Below are 23,757 nucleotides of genomic sequence, written 5' to 3' on the forward strand. Positions count from 1 at the left end.
TCAGCTGAAATTAATTACATGTGTTATTGTTATGTTAGGAAATAACAAATATTTGTGTTCGGTGTCTTATTATTTGGTCATAAACAAAGTAAATAACCCTATGTGATAAGTTATGAGATGTTTTAGTGAAGTATTTAATTTCAATTTGTTTAGAACCATTTTGACATCCGAGTTATCTAGCATAAGCCATAAAAGTTAGTTTAGAAGGGGAAAGTTTAAATTGTCAAATTCTGATTAAATACTGATTTGTTAATTAATCGCTAATTAGTATTATCACTATCATTTTTATCGATAATGGCTTCTTGTTCTACTGACACAGCAAGATTTGAGGCAGTCCCAGGTCCTTCTAGAGATAATTTCTCAGGAGATTCAGAAGAAAATTTTGAGTTTGAGGTAAGATCTATCTTGCATTGTAGGTATGTCTTAACTTTTGTAAATGTTTATGACTGTCATTCCTTGTAGTATTTTAGATTATCTTATATGCTCTTGATTAGATAACTCCTCTACTAGGTTAAAAGATCCACTTCATATGTTTTTACAAATTCGGTTGCAGTATAGTAAGCAACCACCACCACAATCAAATCAGAGTTTGTTTTGTTGTTATGTTTTCTTTACTATTTAATTTAGTAATTAAGTAAGTAATTTTGGGTAGGGTACGATAAGCGGACCCGGTTTTTTTAAATCGAAGAATGTAATCATCGATACCTAATATTCGCATCTCAAATGCTAGACTATCAATCGATATAAAAGTATCTATAGACCTCAATAACAATCATAAGTTTTAAATTTAAATATGAATTTAATATTTACAGTGATCAAAACCAATTGCACTGCAATAATTGCACCTTTGAGATTCCCAGTTGCTATAATTAAAATTATGAAAACTGAAGACGACCATATTTGCTCCTCTCACAGTTACAGTTGTTTCTTTCCTACAATTTTCATATAATGGGTTATTCGGTACGAGTCCAACATGTTGAAGCCACTAAAATCATGTCTTATCACCTTTCAAAGCAATGTCTTGTAGTTTTCTAAAATTGACTGCCATTTTTAATAATAAATGTTGCTTATGTAAAATTGAAATTACTGCACGTGATTTATTTGAAAGTGTTTACAGCTGTTGATATAGATTTTTAAATTAATTGTTCAAAATAATTAATTAGTATCGATTGATTATATCGATGGTTGTGATTAAGCAATATCGTTTGCCAATTTCGATATAAAAAACTGGGTCCGCCTATCGTACCCTACCCGTAATTTTTCCTATCACCTGTCTTAGTTTTATTGTTTGGTTCCTTTATTATTTATGACATAACGTAATTGTTTAATCTATTTCTATTAATTTGAAACATGTAACTTTAATTTAGTATTTCAGACATGTCGATATCGAGTGATAGTTCTGTTAATGGATATATATATATATAAGTATCGAATTATTTTGAATTAACCCAATAATTATTATTTTCTCAGTCTATGTTACATTGTAGTGAATTAAATTTTTGTGTATTAATATGCTGCCATGGTAACAAATTACTGGAACATATTACCTCAACATATTATTTTGTAATAGGTTATTGACAAACAACAGTATTTCCTGTCTCTAGCGGGCACTAATCTTATAACATGCAATTATTTAACTTTGTTTAAATTAATTGAACTTACGTTATAGACTTTTAAGATTGTATCATAGTGAAGCTATATTTTTGGATGTCAAAGAAATAAATGCATTTTAAATAGATTATGGAAAATAATACAAATTACTTTATACTAAGTTTAAACAGCGTAGTACGTACAATAAAATTGCTTAACAGAGTAGGCCTACACATGTCTGACAGCATTTAAATCGTTCTAATTATGATCCGTTATTATCGATCATTTGAGTGTTGGACGCTTATACTGTATTCAATATTGTTCTCAATTCATTAAAACAAAGTAATATAAGTTCTATGGTATTTTAGTAATGGCCACAAGTATAATGGGATGTGTTATTTGTGTCACAAGCTCTGTCAGACACTTATCCTTCATAGTAGTAAAAAGTAGCGAAATGTTTCACTGTTTTGTTTGTTACATTTTATAAATACACTTAGCTTAGATAGAATTTTATTCATCATTAAATCATTACTTTTTTAGAAATAAAAATAATTGAACTATACTGTAATTTGAAATATCTATAACACAATTCAGTTCGATATTTTGGTTTTGGTAGTCATGAATATAGTCAGATTGTAATGCTTGACTGGTTACGTACTGTCTACTGTTAGAATTTCTCTAGTTATGCGGACCTTTTGTGTTAGTGCTTTCTTGTCATTTATTTGATATAGTTTAGTGCAATGGATAATAAATCTCAAGAAAACTTTATTTTGGTTGGATGGACGAAGGCGAGAGAGACAATAAACTAGACAACTTAGCACCTTTGAGGGAAGTTTAAATGAGTAGTTTTGTCAGACGATCTATTACAAGGGACTCTCCAGAGGAATATGAAGTGCAATAGGCGTAATGGAAGTTCAGGCAGTACATTGGGAATTATTTATCATATTTCTTTTAAGTGTGAAGTTCTGATGAAGTAGTAAAGGTTGGGCCTCACCAAAAATGTGTACCACAGAGAGTACTCTTCATCACAGAGAGATTTTATCAACCAGGCTTTAAAAACAAATTTTGGGTTAGTGCCCAACTTTAGTTTGTATACTAGCCTAGTCAAATCGAGAATAAGTATGAGGGGGCAGGCAACTCAAGTGGTAGTTCTCAACAATGTTATTCAAAGCCTTCTTTCTTGTAGTTTTATTGTCTTCTTATCAAGTATTGTGTAGCCTAACGTTGAAGAGAATTTTTATAGTGAATATTGAAAATAAATTATTATTTTTGTTTGAACAACTTAAAAATTGTGGAACTGGAAATAAATTTAGGTTCAAATAATTATAATACTTTAAATTGAGGTAATTAAAATTAAGAATACGATGATGAGGTGGATGAACACAACATTAATTCTACCTAAATACAAATTAATTAATAATAAAATTATCTTGACGTTAACAAGAAATTATTTGAAGTTGTCTATATTATTATATTTATAAATGAGTTATATCATATTTATGATAGATGAGAGAGTTTGTGCATATTACTTAATTCTAAAAGTAGCAAATGCAAGAATCTGTTGATAGGGTAATAAACATGTTTTTAAGATAATTTTTTTAAAGTGTTATGAAATCTTACAAAATATGTAGGCTACCACTGGGAATAGTTAATTATATTCTTTAATTTTCAACTAGATAAACATATTTTAGTATGAAACACCAGAATTGTTTCAATGCTAGATCTTAACATGTCTGCTCTATTTGAGGCTACTAAACCATAGTTTTCCAGGTAAGAATGAAATATGGGTACTTTGGGATTATACCGACCACACCCAGACATGAATCGTTATTTCACATTTCGTTTCTACTGATTACTAGATTAGCGTAGAACAATATTTCGTCAATATAAAACAGGAATTGTCTTATCGCAAACCCCTCCCCATCCTCAGACAGAGGTCAAAGTCGAGCGTCTAGTAGATAACGTGATTGCAGTCTCGCCGCCCGTTCAGCTGGTGCATCGCTTTGTTGTACTTCCGTGTTTTACCTCTACATTTATCCAAACACAAAAATTCAACAAAAACAATCATTTACCAAACTAAACTCTTTATTAAAAAAACACTAAAAACTTGTTTTTATTCTTGATCACATTCCGCCACCCAAAATGCGAGTGCCTCCGGCCATCAGCGCGGGCATTGACAGCACCTTCGGTGCTGCCCCGCGCTGATGTCGACGAAAGAAAAACATCCCTCGAGATAGTACCTATCAGTAAAATATCAAATTCTAGAGGGGCTAATCAGAAATATAAATTGAATTGTAATGGAAAGGCAATTATGTACCGTGCAAATCACGTGATGCTGCGCGGCCTGCCGTAATCAGGATTCTCGAGAAAGATAAGATAACAGCGATCACAATACCTGGAAATGCTTGTAAGTTTGTAATTTTGTAATTGAAGAGTTGTTTTTTCGTTCTATCATGTTTGTTTCTATAAATTTCTATTTTTGTGTTCTTCATACTAGTGTGGTCGGTATAATCCCAAAGTACCGAAATATGGATTATGATAGTAGGGGAGTCCGGGATGCTAAATTTGCAGTGACTAAAGCGTTATAGGGGCCTATAGGATTGTGAAGATTAAGTCTTTAAGCGAAGAAAGTTTATGTTAAGTTTTTTATTTCAGTGTGGAGGAAGCGTGGACAAATTTTCAAAAATGTAAAAAAAAAAACTTCACATGGAAATACTTGAGCGCGTCAGACATTCATAATGTATACGCGCTATGTCTTTCTGATAACCGAGCGATATTAATCTGACGGGTAATTAGTGAACGGTGGCCATAAAAAGGGATAGAAAAAAGAAAAAAAAAGTTATTCGAGTGTGTCAGATATTCAGAGGGAATGTTAAGTAAACTCAAAAAAAGTATCCTATTTAAATGACTTGACAATTTGGACGTGATTGAAAATCATGACAGATTTGTGAAAATGTAAAAAAAATCCGGTCTTTTAATACTCGAGTGTGTCAGATATTTATACAGGCGGTTCAATTCGATGTCCTGACTGTTGTAAATGATAATCTGACAATAATGTGGAGGAATATTGTTCATCTGACCATTTGAAATTTTTTTTTTCATACGTTTTTTCCACAAAATACACATTTCACACTTATATCACTCATTATTGTAATGTATATAAAACTTATTGCATTAAACAATCAAACAAATAAATAAAAACATTGTACTTCTACAAAAACAAGTTTTTGTGATCAGCTGAGATGGCATTATGGTGGCAGATGGTAGTGTGTGGATGGTGCGAGAGAGTGAAAGACATCGAGAGAGTGAGAAGGAAAGAGAGGGACAGAGTGAGAAATATACAGTTATCAGTGGCTATACGCTCCACCCTTTATTTATAGTTTTAGCTACCTCACCCCATGAAAATCGTCAGATTATATTTTTTCCGTTATCCTTAAAAGATTTCCTTCAAAATAAAAAAAAGTTCAATCGTGCTTGAGTATTTCGAGGTAACATATTTGTTTACACCTTTGTGACTTGTCTATTTCCTTATACCACGCTTAAATCGTCAGATTATTGAAATCTACAATGTTCTACATGTACTTAACTTACCTTGTATTTATCTGACAAGCACGAGTTTTTCTTAGGATCAATTTTTTTTTACTAGTCTGACGGTCTGCCCTCAACGCAGACCCCTATATTAAAGGTTCCCCATATAATTTTCTGACGCGCTCTAGTAACGCGAAAAATCCCCGCTTGGGCTCCACTACTATGAGTGTATAGGCTCAATACTTGTTTAATATTACTTGTTTTTACTTACCTTTGGAGTTTTGGATTATATATCTTCTAAAATTGTTTCAGTCTTTTACATTTTTAGCTTTTAAGATAAATGATTTGTAGTTTAATTTTTCTTTTGTACAGGTTGTGTTTTTCATGTGAAAATGTGTTTAGAACTGACAGTGCAGCACATGGTTGATTCTATCAACCAATGGATTTCTTCTGCTTCTAATTTCCTTAGTTCACCACTGCCTATTAAGTTCCTGTAAGGCACTTAATGACTTCCTGAATTTTTCAAGTGTAATGCGTTTTCATTAAGTCAGTATGATAAAGAAAAAAGACACATGAGGGACAGTCTATTCTTGCTTACATCGATTGACGTTTTTGTACGGTTGCAATTTATATTTGTTTGTACTGTATTGTTTATTTATATATCGAATTTTGAAGGCATGCATGTATAGTAATAATTATTGTTACAGCACGCATCGTGTTTTATCTGCAATGGATATTATGGACCCTGTTTTGAAGAACCAGTGTGTGCTACATGTCACACATTTTTGTTCCCGGAGGAGTTGGGCAGTGCTCAAGACATTCCCGTTTTTAGTGATGTAAGTTTGACATTCAACTGATACTCTTCGGAATATTTTTTCATAGAATAAATATTTGGAAATGTTTCCTTAACCCTAGAATGGGTTTATTTTCAAGGCCATGAACTATACTGCAAAAGGTGACTAAGTGATTTCAGATGCATTAAACATGTTTTAACATGAACTCTTAAATCTCGTCAGACATCCTGGAAATTCTACTATGAAAGAACAAGTAAAGTGGTTTAGGGTTTTAAATTGTTCTTTTATATTAAAATTTAATATCATACCAGTACAGCTAACTGAGTAGAATAAGTAAAAATTGCTAGAAAATTTAAGAAATTCTTTTGTCTTTGCACATGTTGGCGTTTCACGTAGAAATATTGTAACAATCATGGTTGAGTATAAACTAAAACTGAAGTTTACTTAATAAGAAAATGTTAAATGTAGGACGGATTTAAAGCTATAAAATTCAAGGTGTGTTGTGTTGTTAAGATTCTCCAATTCCAGATTAATAGGAAGTTTTGTAATCCTAGAGAGTTCGAAAAAAATAGTTTAAGTTTAAAAATAATAATTTGAAATTAAACTACTGTTTGCAAATAATTGGAATCTATGAATAGGGGCATTTTACAATAATTGGCAGAGGCTTTTTCCTTTCAAGTTGGTTGCGGTTGATTGAAGTGACTATTTCATTAGTGTGTTCTGTGGATATGTAAGACACTACTCTTTTATCCCTCCATTTAGCTACCAATACACTTTCGGCGTAACGTGCAATAGTTTCTTCTTTTTTCAACTTAGGTCACTTAACATCTGTTGAAATGTATACAATCTGAGCATATCTGTGATGTATTTTCGAAAAAGAGTGGAGGTGAGAGAAAAACTATTATAATAATTGTCCATGTAATGGCTGTGTCCGCAATTTAGTTTTCCTTGCATTAATTTTAGTACAACGTTAGCCGCATGTCTCTTGCCACCAAAATCATCAAGTACACCACAATACATGAAGAACTTTAAAATCAAACCATGAGGATCGCATAGACTGTATAGTTTGATCCCATGTTTGTGCCGTTCCCTTTATGTATTGACGGAAATATAGCCGACCACGCCAAAGTGCCATGCCCTCAACAATACACAGATTTTGTTGTGGGTAGTACACAGACTCCATTTTGTTGTTGAAGTAATCAATAAGGAACTGGACTTTAGATAAGCAATTAGATGGATCAGGATGGCTTTCGAAATTCAAGCAATGTAAGATAATCAAAAATCGGTCTCGTGACATGAAATTTGGGAAACAAGAAGAAAACAACTTATTTGCTTTCCAATGATCTTGGAGTCTGGGCATTAGTATTATACCCATGTGTAAAATAAGACCAAGAAAAACCTACAACTCTTCAATAAACAGGTTTTTCCACTTGCCAACTCAAGAGCCGGGTACAGTATGGGGTCCACAAAAAACTCAAGTGCGTACTTGTTTGTTGCCTTAACAATTCCCTCTAAAAAAACTATATCCACAAGCAGTGTGAAAAAACTAATTTGAGATTTGTCATCTGGCAAAGGAACTAAAAATCCTTCCTATCTAGTAAAGGAAATATCTTTCATTCCAATCAGGTTGTGAGCTCTCCATTTGGGGTGGGTTGGTCTCGTAATCAGGATCCTCAACTTCCGAGTCTCTCTGGTACTCCACATCGTCCATGTTGTCATCCTCATTGTCTGAACTCAATACTGGCTCTGTTGTACGCTTAGAACTTGGTTGTTGTACACCACCTGGTCCCAGGGGAAGATCCATTGTGTTGCACAATCACTTACTACTATAAAAACTTAAAAAATCATTAAAACTAATGAAAAAGTCTAATGTGAAAACGAAGAGCATAAAAATGCAGGAAAAGTACTTCCTGAGGAGCAAGAAATACAGCGTTGTGATAGCTCGAGTGCTGGCCATACACTGACCTCATTTCAGAATAAAGGCTCACCAATCATTCCTAGCGCAGCATAACAGTGATAACCAGAGTTACTGCACGCAGCGAACGTGTTAAATAGTATTTACAATGTGTTAGATGTTTTTAATTCGTCACTGGCGCAACCTGGTGTAAAAATAGATATTGACTTTGTCTGTATTGTTTACATTACTCTACTGATTAAATACTACATACTTTATATTTTATAAAGTTAAACGTAAACAATGTTTTTGCCACTTTGTTGAACATCAGTTGAAAGTGTGAACAGTTGTTTGGTGTCAGTTAAATTTGAATCATAAAACATAAATATTACCATTTTTGTCCAAATTCCAAAATATTCCAGGTAACTTTTCTAATCTTTCCTGTCATCTAAACCTTCCTCAGGTCACAACAGTTAACAAAAAGAATTAGCCGAATTGGTCCTGCCGTTCTCGAGATTAATGCTTATCAACATATTTTGCAATTCATTTTAATTTATAAGATAAGAGACAAAGAAATATAACTCTGGCGTAAACAATAGATGAAAAAAAAATCTTTATTTAGATGTTAATAGGAACAGAATTGAAATAAAAACTATAATATAAACATTAATAAACCAAGAGAATTGAGTACGAAAAAATGACAAAACCATATTGAATGATAGTTCTTTAAATATTAATTAGTAATGTTCTTGAGCTCATTGAATTTTATACTCTGTTTATAATTAATTAATATATTTTTCAAGTTAATAATTATAAAGATCCTTTTCAGAAGTAATTACTCTTACTTACAGATATTATGCTCTTTAAATATCTGTTTATTACTGTGTTCAACATTTTATTTTTATTATAAAACTAAATATCAGTTTACTGTCTGCAGAAAACTGATGATGGAGATTCTGGAAATGATGAACCAACAGACCTATTTAGTGGACCAGAAAGAAGAAGTTCTAATCAGGGAGGGGCTCCTCAGCCTGCTCCACCATCCACTCCCCCACCCCGTCCTGACCCCTTAGCCCATCGCCTGGAACTGCTCACCACCCCGCGTGAGCCCGATAACTGCTCGCCACACATTGTTGAATGTTTGCCTCCAGAAGGTTAGTGTGGTTGTGGTCTAAATAATTACACTTAAAACTTGCTATCATGTTTCATGAAGTATTTTAGACCAATTTTTTATTTCTAATTTCAGACAGCCATCTTGATTATACTACCATCGTCTGAAATGAAGACAAAGGTTACATATGTTGAGCAGTTGAAGCTGTTCAGAGAAGATTCCTTTTTTGAATGGTTTGGAAGTTCAAAAACTGGTTAAAATGGATGTATGACTGACAACTGAGCTAGGACTTCCTGTTCTCCCAGATTATTATACTGTTGTAAATTTATTGTCTTTTTATAGGAGCTCTGCATACACAGTACTTATCAGGAAAAAAATAAGGGTTTAGGTTACCAGAGTATACTTTTACTGCATAAAAAGTTCATTTCTGAGTCTCAGTTTTGGAGTCTGTGACTTGATAATTAGATGCACTGAGATTGCAAACACTAAACAATGTGTCAATGTATGGTTATCGGTGTGAACTTTTTGTTGTTAACACTTTAAATACTGGCCCACTTTATATTTATATTTAAAAAATCCCCTTCATAGAATGCTGGGTGTTTTTAGTGGTTTTCAAAAAATAACAAGTATAAATCTACTATTCACACATGAAAAATGCTTAAATACCGGTATTTCTATTGTTTACTTCTTTATTCTGATTTAACAATAGTTAACTCTGTCGAAAGATGAAATCATAGACAAAGTTTTAGCATATGTATTTAAAGAAACAACATTTTTTATACATATTTTAACACAACTAATCTAACTAAACATTCATTTTACAGTGTTTCATCTAAACATAGCTAGTGTTTACTACTGATAATGTTCGAATGTGCTACATTTTGTAGTCTTTTTAGTGTAGTACACTTTAAAATGTTTTTTTGGGTAGTTGGATTTTGCAAAACACGCTGAAATCTTCTGTTTTATCAATAAACTGATTCAATACATCACAGGCATTTTAGTGGTGAATTGTCAAGTAACATCTGATGGATGTCACAGAGTAAGCAGAACCTGTAAAAATATGTCCATTTATTGAACTTTTATATTAGTTACTTGTTAGTTATATATTACTTGTCAATATTAAATGGCCCTGAGCTGTAACTTCTCATTGAGTAAACTTTTAACAGCAATAAAAATGTATTTGACTTTGTTGTGTTCATTGCCATGACTTATAGAGTTGTTTACTTTTTAATGCTTAATGTATTAATATTTGACACCCGAAAAAATAGACTTCAGTCCTTGAAACATTATGTTGTAACATTTAACAATGGTAAATTTACATAATCCTGTTATCCCTTGTTACCACTATCGTACCAACCGTATCAGAGGTGTCTCATATGGACTCTGGTGAGGGTGGTGTTAGTATTAACTGATAGCTTTGAAAGGCTGATAGATAAAAAAAATCTTCTCTCACCTGAAAACAATTGGAATTTTTAAAGTTTCTGATTGTTGCTGTAAATATTCTGATGCCATTCCCGTATAATATTTTGAAATTCAACTAGATATGATTTAATTTCTGCATATCATAGAACTAAGGCCGTATTTTTTTTGTATTGTAACTTATTGTTACACTATTAAAGCATTATGTATTAGCTAATTGGATCAAAATCAAAAGAAAGAAATGTATTTTGTTTGACTAATATTTAATATCCTATCCCAGAAAAATACCAGCAACAATGGTCATCAGTGCAGTTATCCTGAATCTATAATTTACAACACCCTGTCTGCACTTCTGTACCTTCTCATCTATACATTGCACATGTATTTCAGATACAACAATGTAAAACACTGGTTAACTTGTGTTGTTGCAGTGTTGTTGGCAGTATTCTCGTATCTTGACGATATTTCGCTGTGGTGTGTGGGAAATGTGTGTAAGCGTTGGAGACAGGTGCTCCAGTCTTATAAAACAGGAGAGTCGTGGCACACCTACACATTGCGTAGGTGGCCTCTGTACAAGCCTATTTGTAACGTACAAGACTGGTTCTCTGTCTACACTAAGCTGTGAGTAAATTAAATAAGTATTTAGAAATTATAAACATTTTATTTGTGTCACGGAATATGAAAACAAAACTACTTTGGTATTTTACAAAATAGTCTTTAATGTACTGTAGTATAACTATGCAAGTTGGGACAAATATTATTTTCTATTTCAATTTCAAAAGTAAAGAAACAACAACTGTAATTTTCAAATGTAGTTTTGGTAAAGAATGTAGTGTAATATATGTATTATCTAGAAAATACGTATATTGTGTAACCTCTTAAGGCTGGGCTAATTAAACTAATTGTTACTTGGTGTTTGTCCATCTCATCTCTGTGTTCTTTTATTAGATGAACATCTCCTTTGTTTGTCATGCCCCATTGAATAACCAAATGCACTTTCTTCCAATTCTTTTACTAATTTACTTAAACAAATTTATTCTCTGATGACACATTTATACCAATGAAGGTAATTATTAATGGAATCCATAGATATTTACTTTTTACAACTTAAGCTCTCACACAGGCATGGCTCAAGCTAGCTCTTTCCCAGAGGGTCATTAAATGTTAGTTGTTTTACTTTTGTTTTAGTTTTATAAAGAGTAAAGTCACGTCCTTTGTTATGTACATTTCTATCCAAACACAACACATGTTTTGCCATAATGAAGTGTACAACACAATTAACTTTTCTTTTTTTAAATTAGTAAATAAATATTTATTTATTGGGATGTTTTTTAGAATACATATTAAATTTATAATTTAGTGATACAGTTGTAAATTTGTATAGGTTTTTTTCTAGATTTAAAGTTTGAGTTTCCATTAAAATTTGGGGTTTTTGTTCTTTAGATTTGAACTTTGAATATTTTGAGCATCTTGATTATAATTTAAGTAAATATTTCATTCTTCTTTTGTGTTAATATTTTTCATTTTCTTTTAATTTCTATAATTTTAATGTATTTTTTGGAATATTTTTTAATTATTGTTAGTTTTTAATACATGTTTGAAAAAATTATTTTTTTTTTCATCATTTGAAGGTATGCTTAACATTGTATTTAAGAGGCACGTCCAGAAAGTAAGTGTACTGGTATTACTGTAGCTGTAGGGAATACTTTTTCGACATGATGGCAACACTGCCGTGTAGCTTGACTCCTCTCCTTCAAAACGAGACCAATTCGAGGTTAGTGTGTTGAAAACTCTTGACACATTAGCATCTCTCGCAAAAAATGTCCAGTGTATCCCGCCAAGTGCGAAATTCGCGTCGTAATTCGCTACCTTGTTGTGAAGGGAAAAGCTCCGGTTGAAATTGATAATGAGGTGAAAACTGTTTAGACTGCCTCTTAGTTTCAATCAGAAGAAAATCATCTCTTTCAAGTTCGTAGCGTTTCAAAAACTCTTTGGAGCTCTGCACTCGATTCAACTTATGCTGTTCTGTCAGCTGTTTTGGGACCCACCTCCAATATGTCCAATTTTGGGACAATTTCCAATATCCGAGAGTTTCTGTGATTGTTTCGTGTATCAGGGATCTGGAGATTTGTGGAAACATTGCAGAAAGTTCATATAACGTTAATCTGCGATCGTCACGGACCACAATCTCGATTTTTTCACAAGTTCATCAGTCACAATTGAAGGTCTTCCACTCCTCTGATCGTCATGCACGGAAGTACAGCAATTTTTAAACTCGTGATACCACTTGTACACGCTAGTACGATTCATAGCTCCATTACCGTAAACAGTTTTCACCCCATTATAAATTTCAACCGGAGCTTTTTTCCCTTCACAACGACGTAGCGAATGATGGCGCGAATTTCGCACTTGGCAGGAGATACGATCAACATTTTTCACGAGAGATGCTACTGCGTCAAGAGTTTTCAACACACTAACCTCGGATTGGTCTCGTTTTGAAGGGGAGGAGTCAGGCTACGCGGTAGTGTTGCCAACATGTCGAAAAAGTATTCCCTACAGCTGTGAGAGTACCAGTACACTTACTTTCTGGACGTGCCTCGTATTATTGAATATCTATAATAATATTACTCTTGTTCTATTATAATCATAGAGATTTTATTTGACATACATTTGCTGGAACATTGCTTTGCTCTGTTTGTATTGTCTGTATTTAAATGTACATTTACAATGTCTATTCATTCCAGCATTGACAGCTGTCCCTGCAAGATTTGCTTGGTCCAAATGTCACAACAGCTGCAGCCAGTTGGTGAGGAGAACTCTTGGCGAAGACACCGACTCCGCAACGAACTGAAAAGTAAGTTATGCTGAGTGTAATAGCTTTTACAGATTTCTTAAGTAGTAATAACCGATAATTCATTTCTATTTAAGGTAACAGTATACAGTATGAAGTACAAATTATAAGTTAATATCTATTTCCATTTTTCATTATATTGAAATCTTATCCTTACAGTTAATGATTTTATTTTATTTTATACTGTAAGAATGCAAAAGAAATGTAAATATGTATAGAAGTTTGATTCATATTTAAATTTTACATGTGTTGCAGAAGAGTTTGTATACACCTGTTCATTAAAAAGCTAATAATGCATATAAATGAATGAGTTCGATGAAAGTTTGTTTGTTCAGTATGAATTAGTACTGAAACAAACTAGCAATAATATTTTTCTTTAAATGGCAGATGAATTTCAACAATTTTACAAAGTTAAAAAAGTTATTGCTTGTCTGTTTTTTAAGTTAAAACTAGAAACATGATTTTCATAAAGAAATTATTTTACAAAAATTAAAAGGAAGATAAATAAAATCCTTATAAATATTAAAAGTTAAGTATGAAATTAGGGTAGCACATTCTCTGACAAAGTAAGTTTTATGAAAAACAAATCTTAAATATACAAAATGTATAATATTTGCATTGAAACGTACCAAATATCTTTTGAGAAAATAAATTTATATTTAGTTTAGAATATTTTAAATCAGGAATGATGTATAACCACCTTTCAATAGAATTATTAGAATTTTTTACAATATGAGACTATTTGTTTTAGAAAATACATTGTATGAAGAATAAAAACTTATATTACTGGATTTTTATGTAAACAATCTTTTATGACAACAAAATAGCTATTATTTGTTTTTATAAAAAATGAAACTACATTATTTCAGAGGAAGTTTTGATTTTAAAACTATTTATTTAGAAGTGGTGGTTGCAATTTATACAAAATTAGTAATGTGTATGATTTTATGGATATAATCATATCTTGAATGACAATGATTCTAATAGAGAAAAACAATTGTTTTGAACAACACTAGTACTCAGAGTTGTATCGAACAAAAACTCTTGTAAGGAACAGATTTGACATAAAAACATAGTACAGAATATTTTATTGTAGACTTGCAAAGCTGGTGTCATGACTGAAATCTAAGAAATTCACATCACACCAAAACATTACTTACACAATAAGAAAACTTAGATGTTCAGAGTGTTTTATATTTTAATATTAAATGTTGGATCTTTTATCTTTCAACCCGCACTTGTTTATGTTTGAATACAGAAAAATAGAGTTATCATGAGATTGTACACTATGACAAGACATTCAATGTAATTAATGGTTAAAAAATAGATTATAACCAGTTCAAGGGTTAAAATTTTCAATAGAACTAACATCAGCTAATATTTGAATTTTTACTTGCAATATTGTACAATTTTACAATTAATGTCAGTTGTATATAAAATGGTGATACTGTTAAGGTCTGCAGATAGACCCACCGGAGGGCATTGAAGTGCTTCCTCTAGACACGAAGAGCTGTCACTGGATGGCCACAATAACTGGACCAGTCGGCAGTCCTTATGAAGGGGGCATATTTTACCTGTATCTGCAGGTTCCATACAGGTGTGTAAGGATAATGTCAGTACTGGAAACAATCTAAATATTTAATATCAAGTCGTGTACCTGTAGGTTCTTAAACACTTTTCTATTAAATAAGTTCCAATTTACAATTGAAGGGTTACGGAAGGCCAGTTTGCATCATGTACAAACAGTTTTAGATCATTACTTGATATTTATCTGAAATTGAGATATGGGACACTTAAAAATAATGAATTTGTTATACAACTTTATCTAAACTGTTATGTCTAGTACTGTACAAGATACTACAATAAACAACAATGTGTAGCCCTATGAGGGCCGTGGTGTTGCCAGTTTTGTTGGTTCAAAAAGTGTATAAAGTTAAATGTAGCCATATTTGAAAATTGAAATTTCAATGATAGTAAACAATGTTATTTCAGCCAAAGTTTTTGTCAATTTATGGAAGTTTAATTTTTTCCTCTTTTGAGTGTGAATGGTTAAGTATTATATTTTTTCTGACACCTGGTGTAGTGGTTTAATATATGTGGTTGATACAGAGTTTTTATCGTAACCTACACATGTTACGATCATCAAGTGTTTTGTTAAAAGAGCTATTGTGAAAGTTTTTCATTATTATTATATTATTTGTTGCTTTTCAACACTGTTCTTTATTCAACTGTGTTAGTTATTATTGTGGCTCTTGCCAAATGATAAGGTTTGTAGGACCATTGTTTTTGTTTAAATTCTCTTAGTATATGTATTATTGTTCTAGATAATTTTTAATTGAAGTAAATATAGATAAGTTCAAAAAATGTTGCTGACAGTGTAAATCCCATTTTTACAAGTACTAAATGAAAGTATCTGTTTTTAGTAATGATCGGATTAAAAATTTCCAAATCTCAAATCTGGTTCCAAATTTAAAAAAATCGATTGCTGATTCTTGTATTTCAAGACTTGAATCCTAATAACTTGTATTTAGCGTATGTTTGATTTTAATAAAATCATCACCTAACCAATTACTATTATTTACTTTTGAAGACCACCTAATAACACAAAAGCTAATCTGAAAATTGTTAGTTTTATCGTTAATTGTTAGTTTATTGAAAGTTGGTCTCTTTAGAGCCATTTTGATATAAAATGATATCAAATTACTTATTGAATAGGCTTTGGTAACTTTTTTATATGGCTACTCGTGTTGTTTGTATGAGTATACATTTATATATCAATGTGACTGTACCATAATACGAGTAGGTTGCTTTTAACATAGAAGCAAAATACTTAACATGCTTCTATGTTACTGATTTTTTATTATGTATAAATATATTTTAACTCTTTCACAGTTTTTGACATAGTATTATGTTCGTAGCAATTACTTAAAAGTGTGCTACTGACGTAATGCTATGTATTGTTATATAGTTTATATTTTATTCTGTTTTTCTTGTTCAATATTGTGCAAGAAGCCTTTTTATAACAACCGCATATTTTATTGAATGTCAGCACTCTCTTGATCCTCTTGAGTGTTTGCACCTTGGTGAGTTCGCTGTAGTGGCACAGTGAAGAAAGCTACCATGTGTTGTTGTTGCATGTTATCCGTCCTGTAGAAGTTTATAGTTTTATTTCTAGTATAATGTACATGGAAATATGCGACTCACAAATGGATGAAGGCATGAGAACATGGACAGGGTTAATGAGAATGATTTAGTGGATGGTATATAAAAAAAACAAATTTAAAAAAAAGACTAAAAATGTCTTTTTTGCATAAAAAGTAAATATATCTCTAAAAAATGTCTCCATAAAAACAGTAAACAAATTCAGCAAAACAACATAATTTTAGTTCCAAAAATAAAACCAAAATATATGTTAATTTGTAAGTATAGAAGATGTTATATATTTGAGTACATCCAAAAGCACCTTCAAATTGCTCAAATCAATCAAAATTCTTTGAGTTTGTTGATACCTGGATATCTTAAATATATATTTAAGTGCATATGAGAGCGTCCGGGAGTTGGTTTAAAATATATTGGAAATGTATTCTGTAAGATAGTTGGATTTGTTGCAGTTATCCAATGAAACCTCCCACAGTGAGGTTTATCACAAGGATATTCCACCCAAATGTTTCTCGTCATGGAGATGTGGGTATTGACTGCATTCAGCATAACTGGACATTGGCACTCACCATTTCTAAGGTCCTAATCTCCATCCAGAGTCTGCTTACTGACCCATTCTGTCAGGTAAGATGTTTGCTCTTACAGGGTAGTCCACAGAAAATGGATGACTCAGTTTTAGATGTATAAAAGTTGTTTGGATGATGACTAGGAAAAATTTGCAATGTCCATACAGATTGTTCTTATTTTATCACACAACTAGAATTCTATATGATGGGAAAATGTTCTAAGAGCTATTAATAGGTAAAGATATAAAGACAATGAATTGAATGCTAAGAGTAGAAATGATGGAAAGGAAACCCAATGTGATTGTTGAGTTTGGCTCTTTCTCTTTGTGTAACGTCTAAATCTGATACTTTCACAGACTTTCATATTCAGTGCACATGATGAGACAATGAGAATACCTCTTACACTATATTTTGTAGTCTAGGTGTCTCTGATGCCAAAACAATGCAAAGAGTTTGTTTTGAGCATCTTCGTCACCAACTTTTTAAAAATTTCTTCAGACGAACATGACTCCAAATTCCAGGAGTCAAGTCTGTCACAGTTTCAGATTTCAGATGCTGCACTAATAGAAAGTTGAACCGGAGCTAAACTCAACATTCACATTGAATCAACTTTTCCCAACATAGCTACGTTATGTAGAAGACCAAGTGCTGTATGAGTCAAATGGGGTTATGGACCACCAGCAGGTGGTTGTATGAAGAGGAGGGGGAGGGACATAGGAAAGAGTAGCAAAAGAAAAACAAAGTATAGGGAAATAGAGTATATCTGATAGATGATGACACCTAACAAGGCAGTGAAAAGTATTGTTTAGATGTTTGGTTATTCATTGGGAACTCAGACGGAACAGCAGTAATCTTTTATCTTATTCTGTCCTGTCCCTTGTTCTCATTTGATAATTGTCTGGTTCAGCCTTATCCAATCAACTGTATTTGGATCTTCCTAGTGGCCTACCTTCTGGCAGTATGTGTCTGGCCATCTCTTTTGTTCTTGTTCTTATGTGGACCATCAAACCATTGTCTCTTTTGTTTCCTAGTTCTATTAAATACTCCACACAGTATTTTCATGTATGGCCTCAAGTCAAAGTTTCAGTAATATTTTATTGTTGAAAGCAATGAGCTCTCTTCTATTTTGCTAATGATATGTATGTTAGAATCACACAAGAGTATTAAACATATTATTGAATGATTCATAATAATTTCGATCTGGAGTGATATCTTTAAACACTGAAGATCTTATTACGTGTATACAGTCATTAATTAGCTAGAATGATCCTATTTTCATTTTCTTTCTCTGCCTGATATTATTAACTCTATTCAAACTGTTCAAAACTGTAACCTTTATTAACCCTTCCTAGCCATAGACGTATATGTTCTAATGATAGTTATTTACCGAAACGCCAAACACGATTATATCCGAAATTATACATTGTGTCTCTTGGAGAGTTTTTTATTTTATAAATAATAGCCTTTGGAATGGCAGGTAAACACTCTGTGTTGATTGCGATTGACTAGGAAATATTTTAAGACGACCTACATTCCGTGCGGCAGGGGTAGAAGGTTGTCCTTTGTCTAGCTCCACCCACCTGTTGTCTGTTTTGCACATCCTACAGAGCCATAACCAAATACATCCTTTGTGTGCCTAGATAATAAGAGAAGATGATAGACCTTATCTTATGAAGGAAAATTGACAGTGAAACTTTAATTTATAGTTTTAGCGCTTTTACTTCATTTTTTTAACTTTTTTAGCAATTTTTGAACTTTAGCACAAAATCCACTAACATTTTATTTTCAGCATTTTTGTACAATTGCTTTACAACACTGACATTCAACTTATATATATATCTTACTATATATATCGTTGTTTTCAGGAAAACTAAAGGAATACTAATACTCACTTATTATTGTTGCTATAGTTTTTTTATTCACAAAAAATTTAATCTTGAACAAGTCTAATAAGCTTGCAGGTCTCAATTCAGCAAATAATTCTCTCAAATCACTCGATTTGTTCCTAAAATTAAGTGTGACTTTGTCAGCTATATTACTAATAACCAAAACAAAATACAAACTAAAAATAAATCAATTAGACAGACACCAAAACACAATCTCAGCAGATGTAACTAATGAGACAGTCGACCCAGTCAGCTGGTCACAGTTAGTTAAAACAGTTGCTTGCACAAGACGTTTTATTTAACTATATAAAGATGATCAAAGTTTGATTTATTAAGTATTAATATACCTCAATTGATTGCTCAGTTATTCTGCCATCGATTGATATTCGGTTTTTAAAACCGAAACATCAAAAATATGCAAATAATAACCGATTTATGAAACGTCTGCTTACTACCGTATATATGGCAGTGCCAGTACGTGAGTGGCTTAACTGCCGTATATACAGCAGTTGCCAGTTAGAGGATTAAACTTTTAACTAGGGCTTCTTTTTAAAATTTTTTCATGAATGTTGCCGACATATGGTAGGAGATTTTGTCACTGAATAAGATGCACGTTCATGCACGTTAATAAATACACGTTCTTCAACAGTTAAGTAAGTAAATTTAACAAACAACATTATACTAATATGTAACCTAACCTCACTTCAAATGTAAATATGTTCAAACCTCAATGCTTGACCTTCACTGGTTCAACTGCAATACATGGGGAATAAACAAGCATCCCCACTCCAGCTCCAGTCATACCAACATTAGAAACAATATTTAACCCATTTCACACAAATATATACATTTCCACAAACAAATGAATTTTTTACAGCCTAATGAGCAACGTATGTACTTTTTTAAGTTGAACACCCTATATTACTGTATTGAAATAATTGTATTATAATTGTATATAAAATATAAATAATGTTTGTGTGTATATAAAAACAATTAAAAAAATTTAATTAATATTATAAAATATCCAACAAATAGATAAGTAATTTTCGTTATTAGATTAATAGTACAGTAACACAACAAGTTATTATTTTAGTTTGTATGATTTTTTGATTGGGATCAATATGAAGTTCTTGTTTAGTTTGGTTGGATTGCCGTGACATCAACAAATAGTGTAGAATATTATTTATCTAGTTCATTAATAGGTGTATATTACAAATTAAAGTGTAAGAAACTATCAATCAATCAATCAATCAATCAAAATGCTTTATTTACAATTTCATCAAGAAAATGTAATGGCGTCAAAATACAGAATTGTCTTCATGCTTCTTGCTTTACAAAATTAGTAGGTTTGTGTCATGGTGAAGAATTCCTCCAATGTGTATAGCGGTCGTTCCACCAGCCAGTCCTGTAGTTGTCTCTTCAGTTGTTGGGTGTTCAGGTTCTTCAGTGATTCTGGTAGTGCATTATACAGTTTACGTCCGATGTACGACGGCTTCTTGCTGTACTGTGTAGTGTGGTGTAGTGGAAGTATGTAGTCTTTTGCTCGTCTCGTGTTGTAGTGGTGGATATTCTCCCCTCGTCTGTAGTCCTGCTGGTGTGTGTGGGTAACAACAGTGTGGATATAGAGACTTATCACTGTTAGAATTCCTAGTGCTTTGAAAGATTCTCTACAACTCTCTGTTGGTTTTAGATCAGCAAGTGTTCTTATTGCTTTCTTTTGTAGGACTAGGATCCTATTTAGGTTTTGTTTGGTTGTGCCACCCCACACTATCAAACCATACCTAATGTGGGATTCAATCAAGGCGTAGTAGGCTGCTTTTGCTATATCGAGTCCTCCAATCCACTTCATTCTTCTCACAACAAAAACTCCTGATGCCAGCTTCTTGCTCAAATTATTGACATGAGTAGTCCAGGAAAGATCAGAGTCTATGGTAACTCCCAGTAATTTGGCTTCTTTTTCTACCAAGAGATCAGGAATTTTTGGTATCTCGTCCAGTCGCCTACTAAAGTTTATGCAGGTTGTCTTTTTTGGATTTATTACCAGGTCGTTTTGGAGACAGTAGTGAAGTGTTTCTTGCGTTGATGATATTATGTCAGAGTGGAGCTCTTCAGCAGTATTTGTGGTTAGAAGGAGAGTAGTGTCATCGGCATACATTACAGAGTTATAATTTATGGAATTTGGAAAATCATTGGTAAAAAGGACAAACAGAAAAGGGCCCAAAACTGAGCCTTGTGGTACTCCTCTATTTGAGGGTTGAAAGGTGGATTTGAAGGATGTCTTCTTACCATTTGTTGATGTTTGTAATTCTACAAGCTGTTGGCGTCCTTCTAGGTAACTCGCTATCCAGTTCCCCGACCCTCCCCTGACACCCAGAGTTGCCAGTTTAGTTAGAATGAGGTCGTGTCCCAAGCAGTCGAAAGCTTTGCTATAGTCAACCATAACAGCTGCTACAAGTTCGCTGTCCTCCAGCTGATCTGTGACAAATTCAACTAGGCTGACTAATGCACTTAGTGTTGATCTTCCTTTTAAGAAGCCGTGCTGATGTTTTGTTAGCAGCTCTTGGTTTTGCAGATGTTCAGTCATCCTTTTGATTGCAATTTTTTCTATTATTTTTGAAAATGTGGATATCAATGAAATTGGCCGATAGTTCTCTAATTTTGTAGTTGTTCCAGTCTTGTGTTTTGGGTAAATCTTCGATAATTTTAGTAATGATGGGAAGTGTCCTTGTTCAAATGATTTATTTATCACAGCAGCAAGGGGGGCAGCGAGTTGTTCAGCACAATGCTTGACAGCCTTGGATGGTACCTCATCCAAACCACATGATAATTTTGATTTGAGAGAGCTAATTATTTCTAAAACTTCTTTTTCATTAGTTGGAGCAAAGTTGAACACTTCGATGTATTGCCTAATGGGAGGGTTTTGAATTGACTGCGGGACATAATGCAGATCATTTCTGTTTTTTATCAGTGTATTTTCTGCTACTTCTGCAAAAAATTTATTTAGGTTTTCAGCAATCAACGAGGGATTGTTTTCAAATGTACCATTTATTTCCATTTGAAGAGGTGTTACACTTGGATTTTTAGCCTGCTTCTCTGAGTTTATTATGGTCCACAGTGCTTTTGATTTATTGTCGGATTTATTTATGTATTCTGTTGCTGCAGTACGTTTAAGGTTTCTAAGCTTGAGGTCGTAGTCTTTTTTCTTAGTGATCATTTCAGCCTTATCTGCTAACATAAGAAAGTAGAATTAATCATTTTATCCCCTTACTATATGGTAGGAATGATGTAATCATTTCTTGTTTGGGCTCTATTTTCGTAAAATAAAATGCAGAATTAAAAAAATTATAGAAATAACCAATATTATTAATATAAAAATGTAAAAATTACAATTTTATAGACTAAGGCCTGGTATGTGACTCACTGAAACAACAGTTATGGCAGGTAGACCAAGCTGTGCATATCGGAGTATAAGAGTCTCGTAATCTTCTGGGGGCGGTCTTGAGCTGCAGACAAATAATAGGTTCTTAAGCATGATCTGTGAGGCGAAGTAGATAAAAGTATTGTTAACTTTATTGGGGGTAGGACTGTACATACATAAGGTACAAATTGTATTATTACTTAATGTCATATAATAAAGTCCATGATATCAAACATTTATTCTAGATTCGTTAATCTCATTGGGAAATACAATTTTTATATACTCTGTCTGGTTTCTGTCTAGATCTGTATGGAGCCCGAAGTGGGTCGGATGTATCGGAATGAACGGTCACACTTTGAGGCCATCGCTCGTATGTGGACATGGCAATACGCCATGCACGACGTCCTGCCCCCATGCCCAAACTACTCGTAATACTTCGCCACACAGCTTTCCTTTATTTCTTTATTAGGATAAGTTATTTATTTACATAACGCTTAACGCTTACAATATCATTAGCTTAACTTTTGTATTACATGTAAATAAGTAAGATTTAATAATGTGTAATAAATAATTACATACAGATCAAATAATTTTTGCCACCCCAATAACGTGCTATTTCACAAATAAATAATTAAAAATATTGAAAATATTAAGGATAAAAAGATGATATTTTCTATACTTGAGTATAAAAAAGACAGAAGTGTTTAGTTACTGTGTTTACTTATCTATATAAAAATTAATTGGATAGTATAACATAAGCTGTATTGTTATAAAAAAGTACAAATACAAAATGTGCGGGTCAGATTTAACCTTTAAATAACAAACATTTTATATATATATATATATATATATATATATATATATATATATATATATATATATATATATAATATGTTTGTTATTTAAAGGTTAAATCTGACCCGCACATTTTGTATTTGTACTTTTTTATAACAATATAACAATATATATATATATATATATAACAATATATATATATATATATATATATAAACTACTTTCAATGCAGTGTAGAAATAAATGGCTTTAATTTAATATCAAGTAAAAAAATTACTTTTCAAAACTTGAAAATTACAGGGAGAAATATTCATGGAGGCACAGGGCATTAAGAGGTAGTTTTCTGTTGGTCAGATCTGACCGTCATGGTAGTTAAAGTATTAAGATACCTTTCATGAAGATTTGAAAAACAAACTAAATGTTTTAATTATATCAGAAGGAACTGTGATTATTTAAAGTGACAACTTTTATCATCTTGATGTTATATTCACACAAAAATGTTAAAAACAATAATTTTTTCAGTATGTGAATAGAAAAGACTCTCATATAAGACACGTTTTTATTAACAAAACAATATAATTATCATAACAGTTTTCTGTCACAAATATTTAATTTTCTTATGTCATAATTTATATACATACTATAAAATATTCATATCGCTATCTTAATCTGTATTTCTTTTGGCTTGGTTACAAAATTGGCGCTTCAATCAAATATAATTCTTTGTGGAATGACCAAGAACATGT

General features: G+C 32.3%; 1 protein-coding gene across 2 annotated transcripts; it reads left to right on the forward strand.

Annotated features, from left to right (window-relative positions):
- Window positions 1-22,798, forward strand: LOC124355159. Of its 2 annotated transcripts, none has more exons than XM_046806152.1 (8): window positions 1-393; window positions 5,826-5,954; window positions 8,744-8,960; window positions 10,780-10,957; window positions 13,081-13,190; window positions 14,643-14,784; window positions 16,799-16,970; window positions 22,520-22,798. In XM_046806152.1, the coding sequence occupies exons 1-8, from the start codon at window positions 295-297 to the stop codon at window positions 22,646-22,648; spliced, it is 1,176 nt and encodes a 391-aa protein (XP_046662108.1). In that variant the 5' UTR covers window positions 1-294; the 3' UTR covers window positions 22,649-22,798. The 2 variants fall into 2 exon arrangements, with proteins under 2 accessions (XP_046662108.1, XP_046662107.1); XM_046806151.1 differs by having other exon boundaries at window positions 3-393; window positions 10,768-10,957.
- Window positions 22,799-23,757: the final 959 nt, after the last annotated feature.

The sequence above is a fragment of the Homalodisca vitripennis genome, chromosome 2 (assembly GCF_021130785.1).
Source record: "Homalodisca vitripennis isolate AUS2020 chromosome 2, UT_GWSS_2.1, whole genome shotgun sequence".
Classification (NCBI taxonomy): Eukaryota; Metazoa; Arthropoda; class Insecta; order Hemiptera; family Cicadellidae; genus Homalodisca; species Homalodisca vitripennis.

Coding starts and splice junctions, on each gene's coding strand:
- LOC124355159 (XM_046806151.1), top strand. CDS start 295: ATGGCTTCTTGTTCTACTGACACAGCAAGATTTGAGGCAGTCCCAGGT. Junction 14,785..16,798: donor TATCTGCAGGTTCCATACAG/GTGTGTAAGGAT, acceptor GATTTGTTGCAG/TTATCCAATGAAACCTCCCA. Junction 16,971..22,519: donor TTACTGACCCATTCTGTCAG/GTAAGATGTTTG, acceptor GTTTCTGTCTAG/ATCTGTATGGAGCCCGAAGT.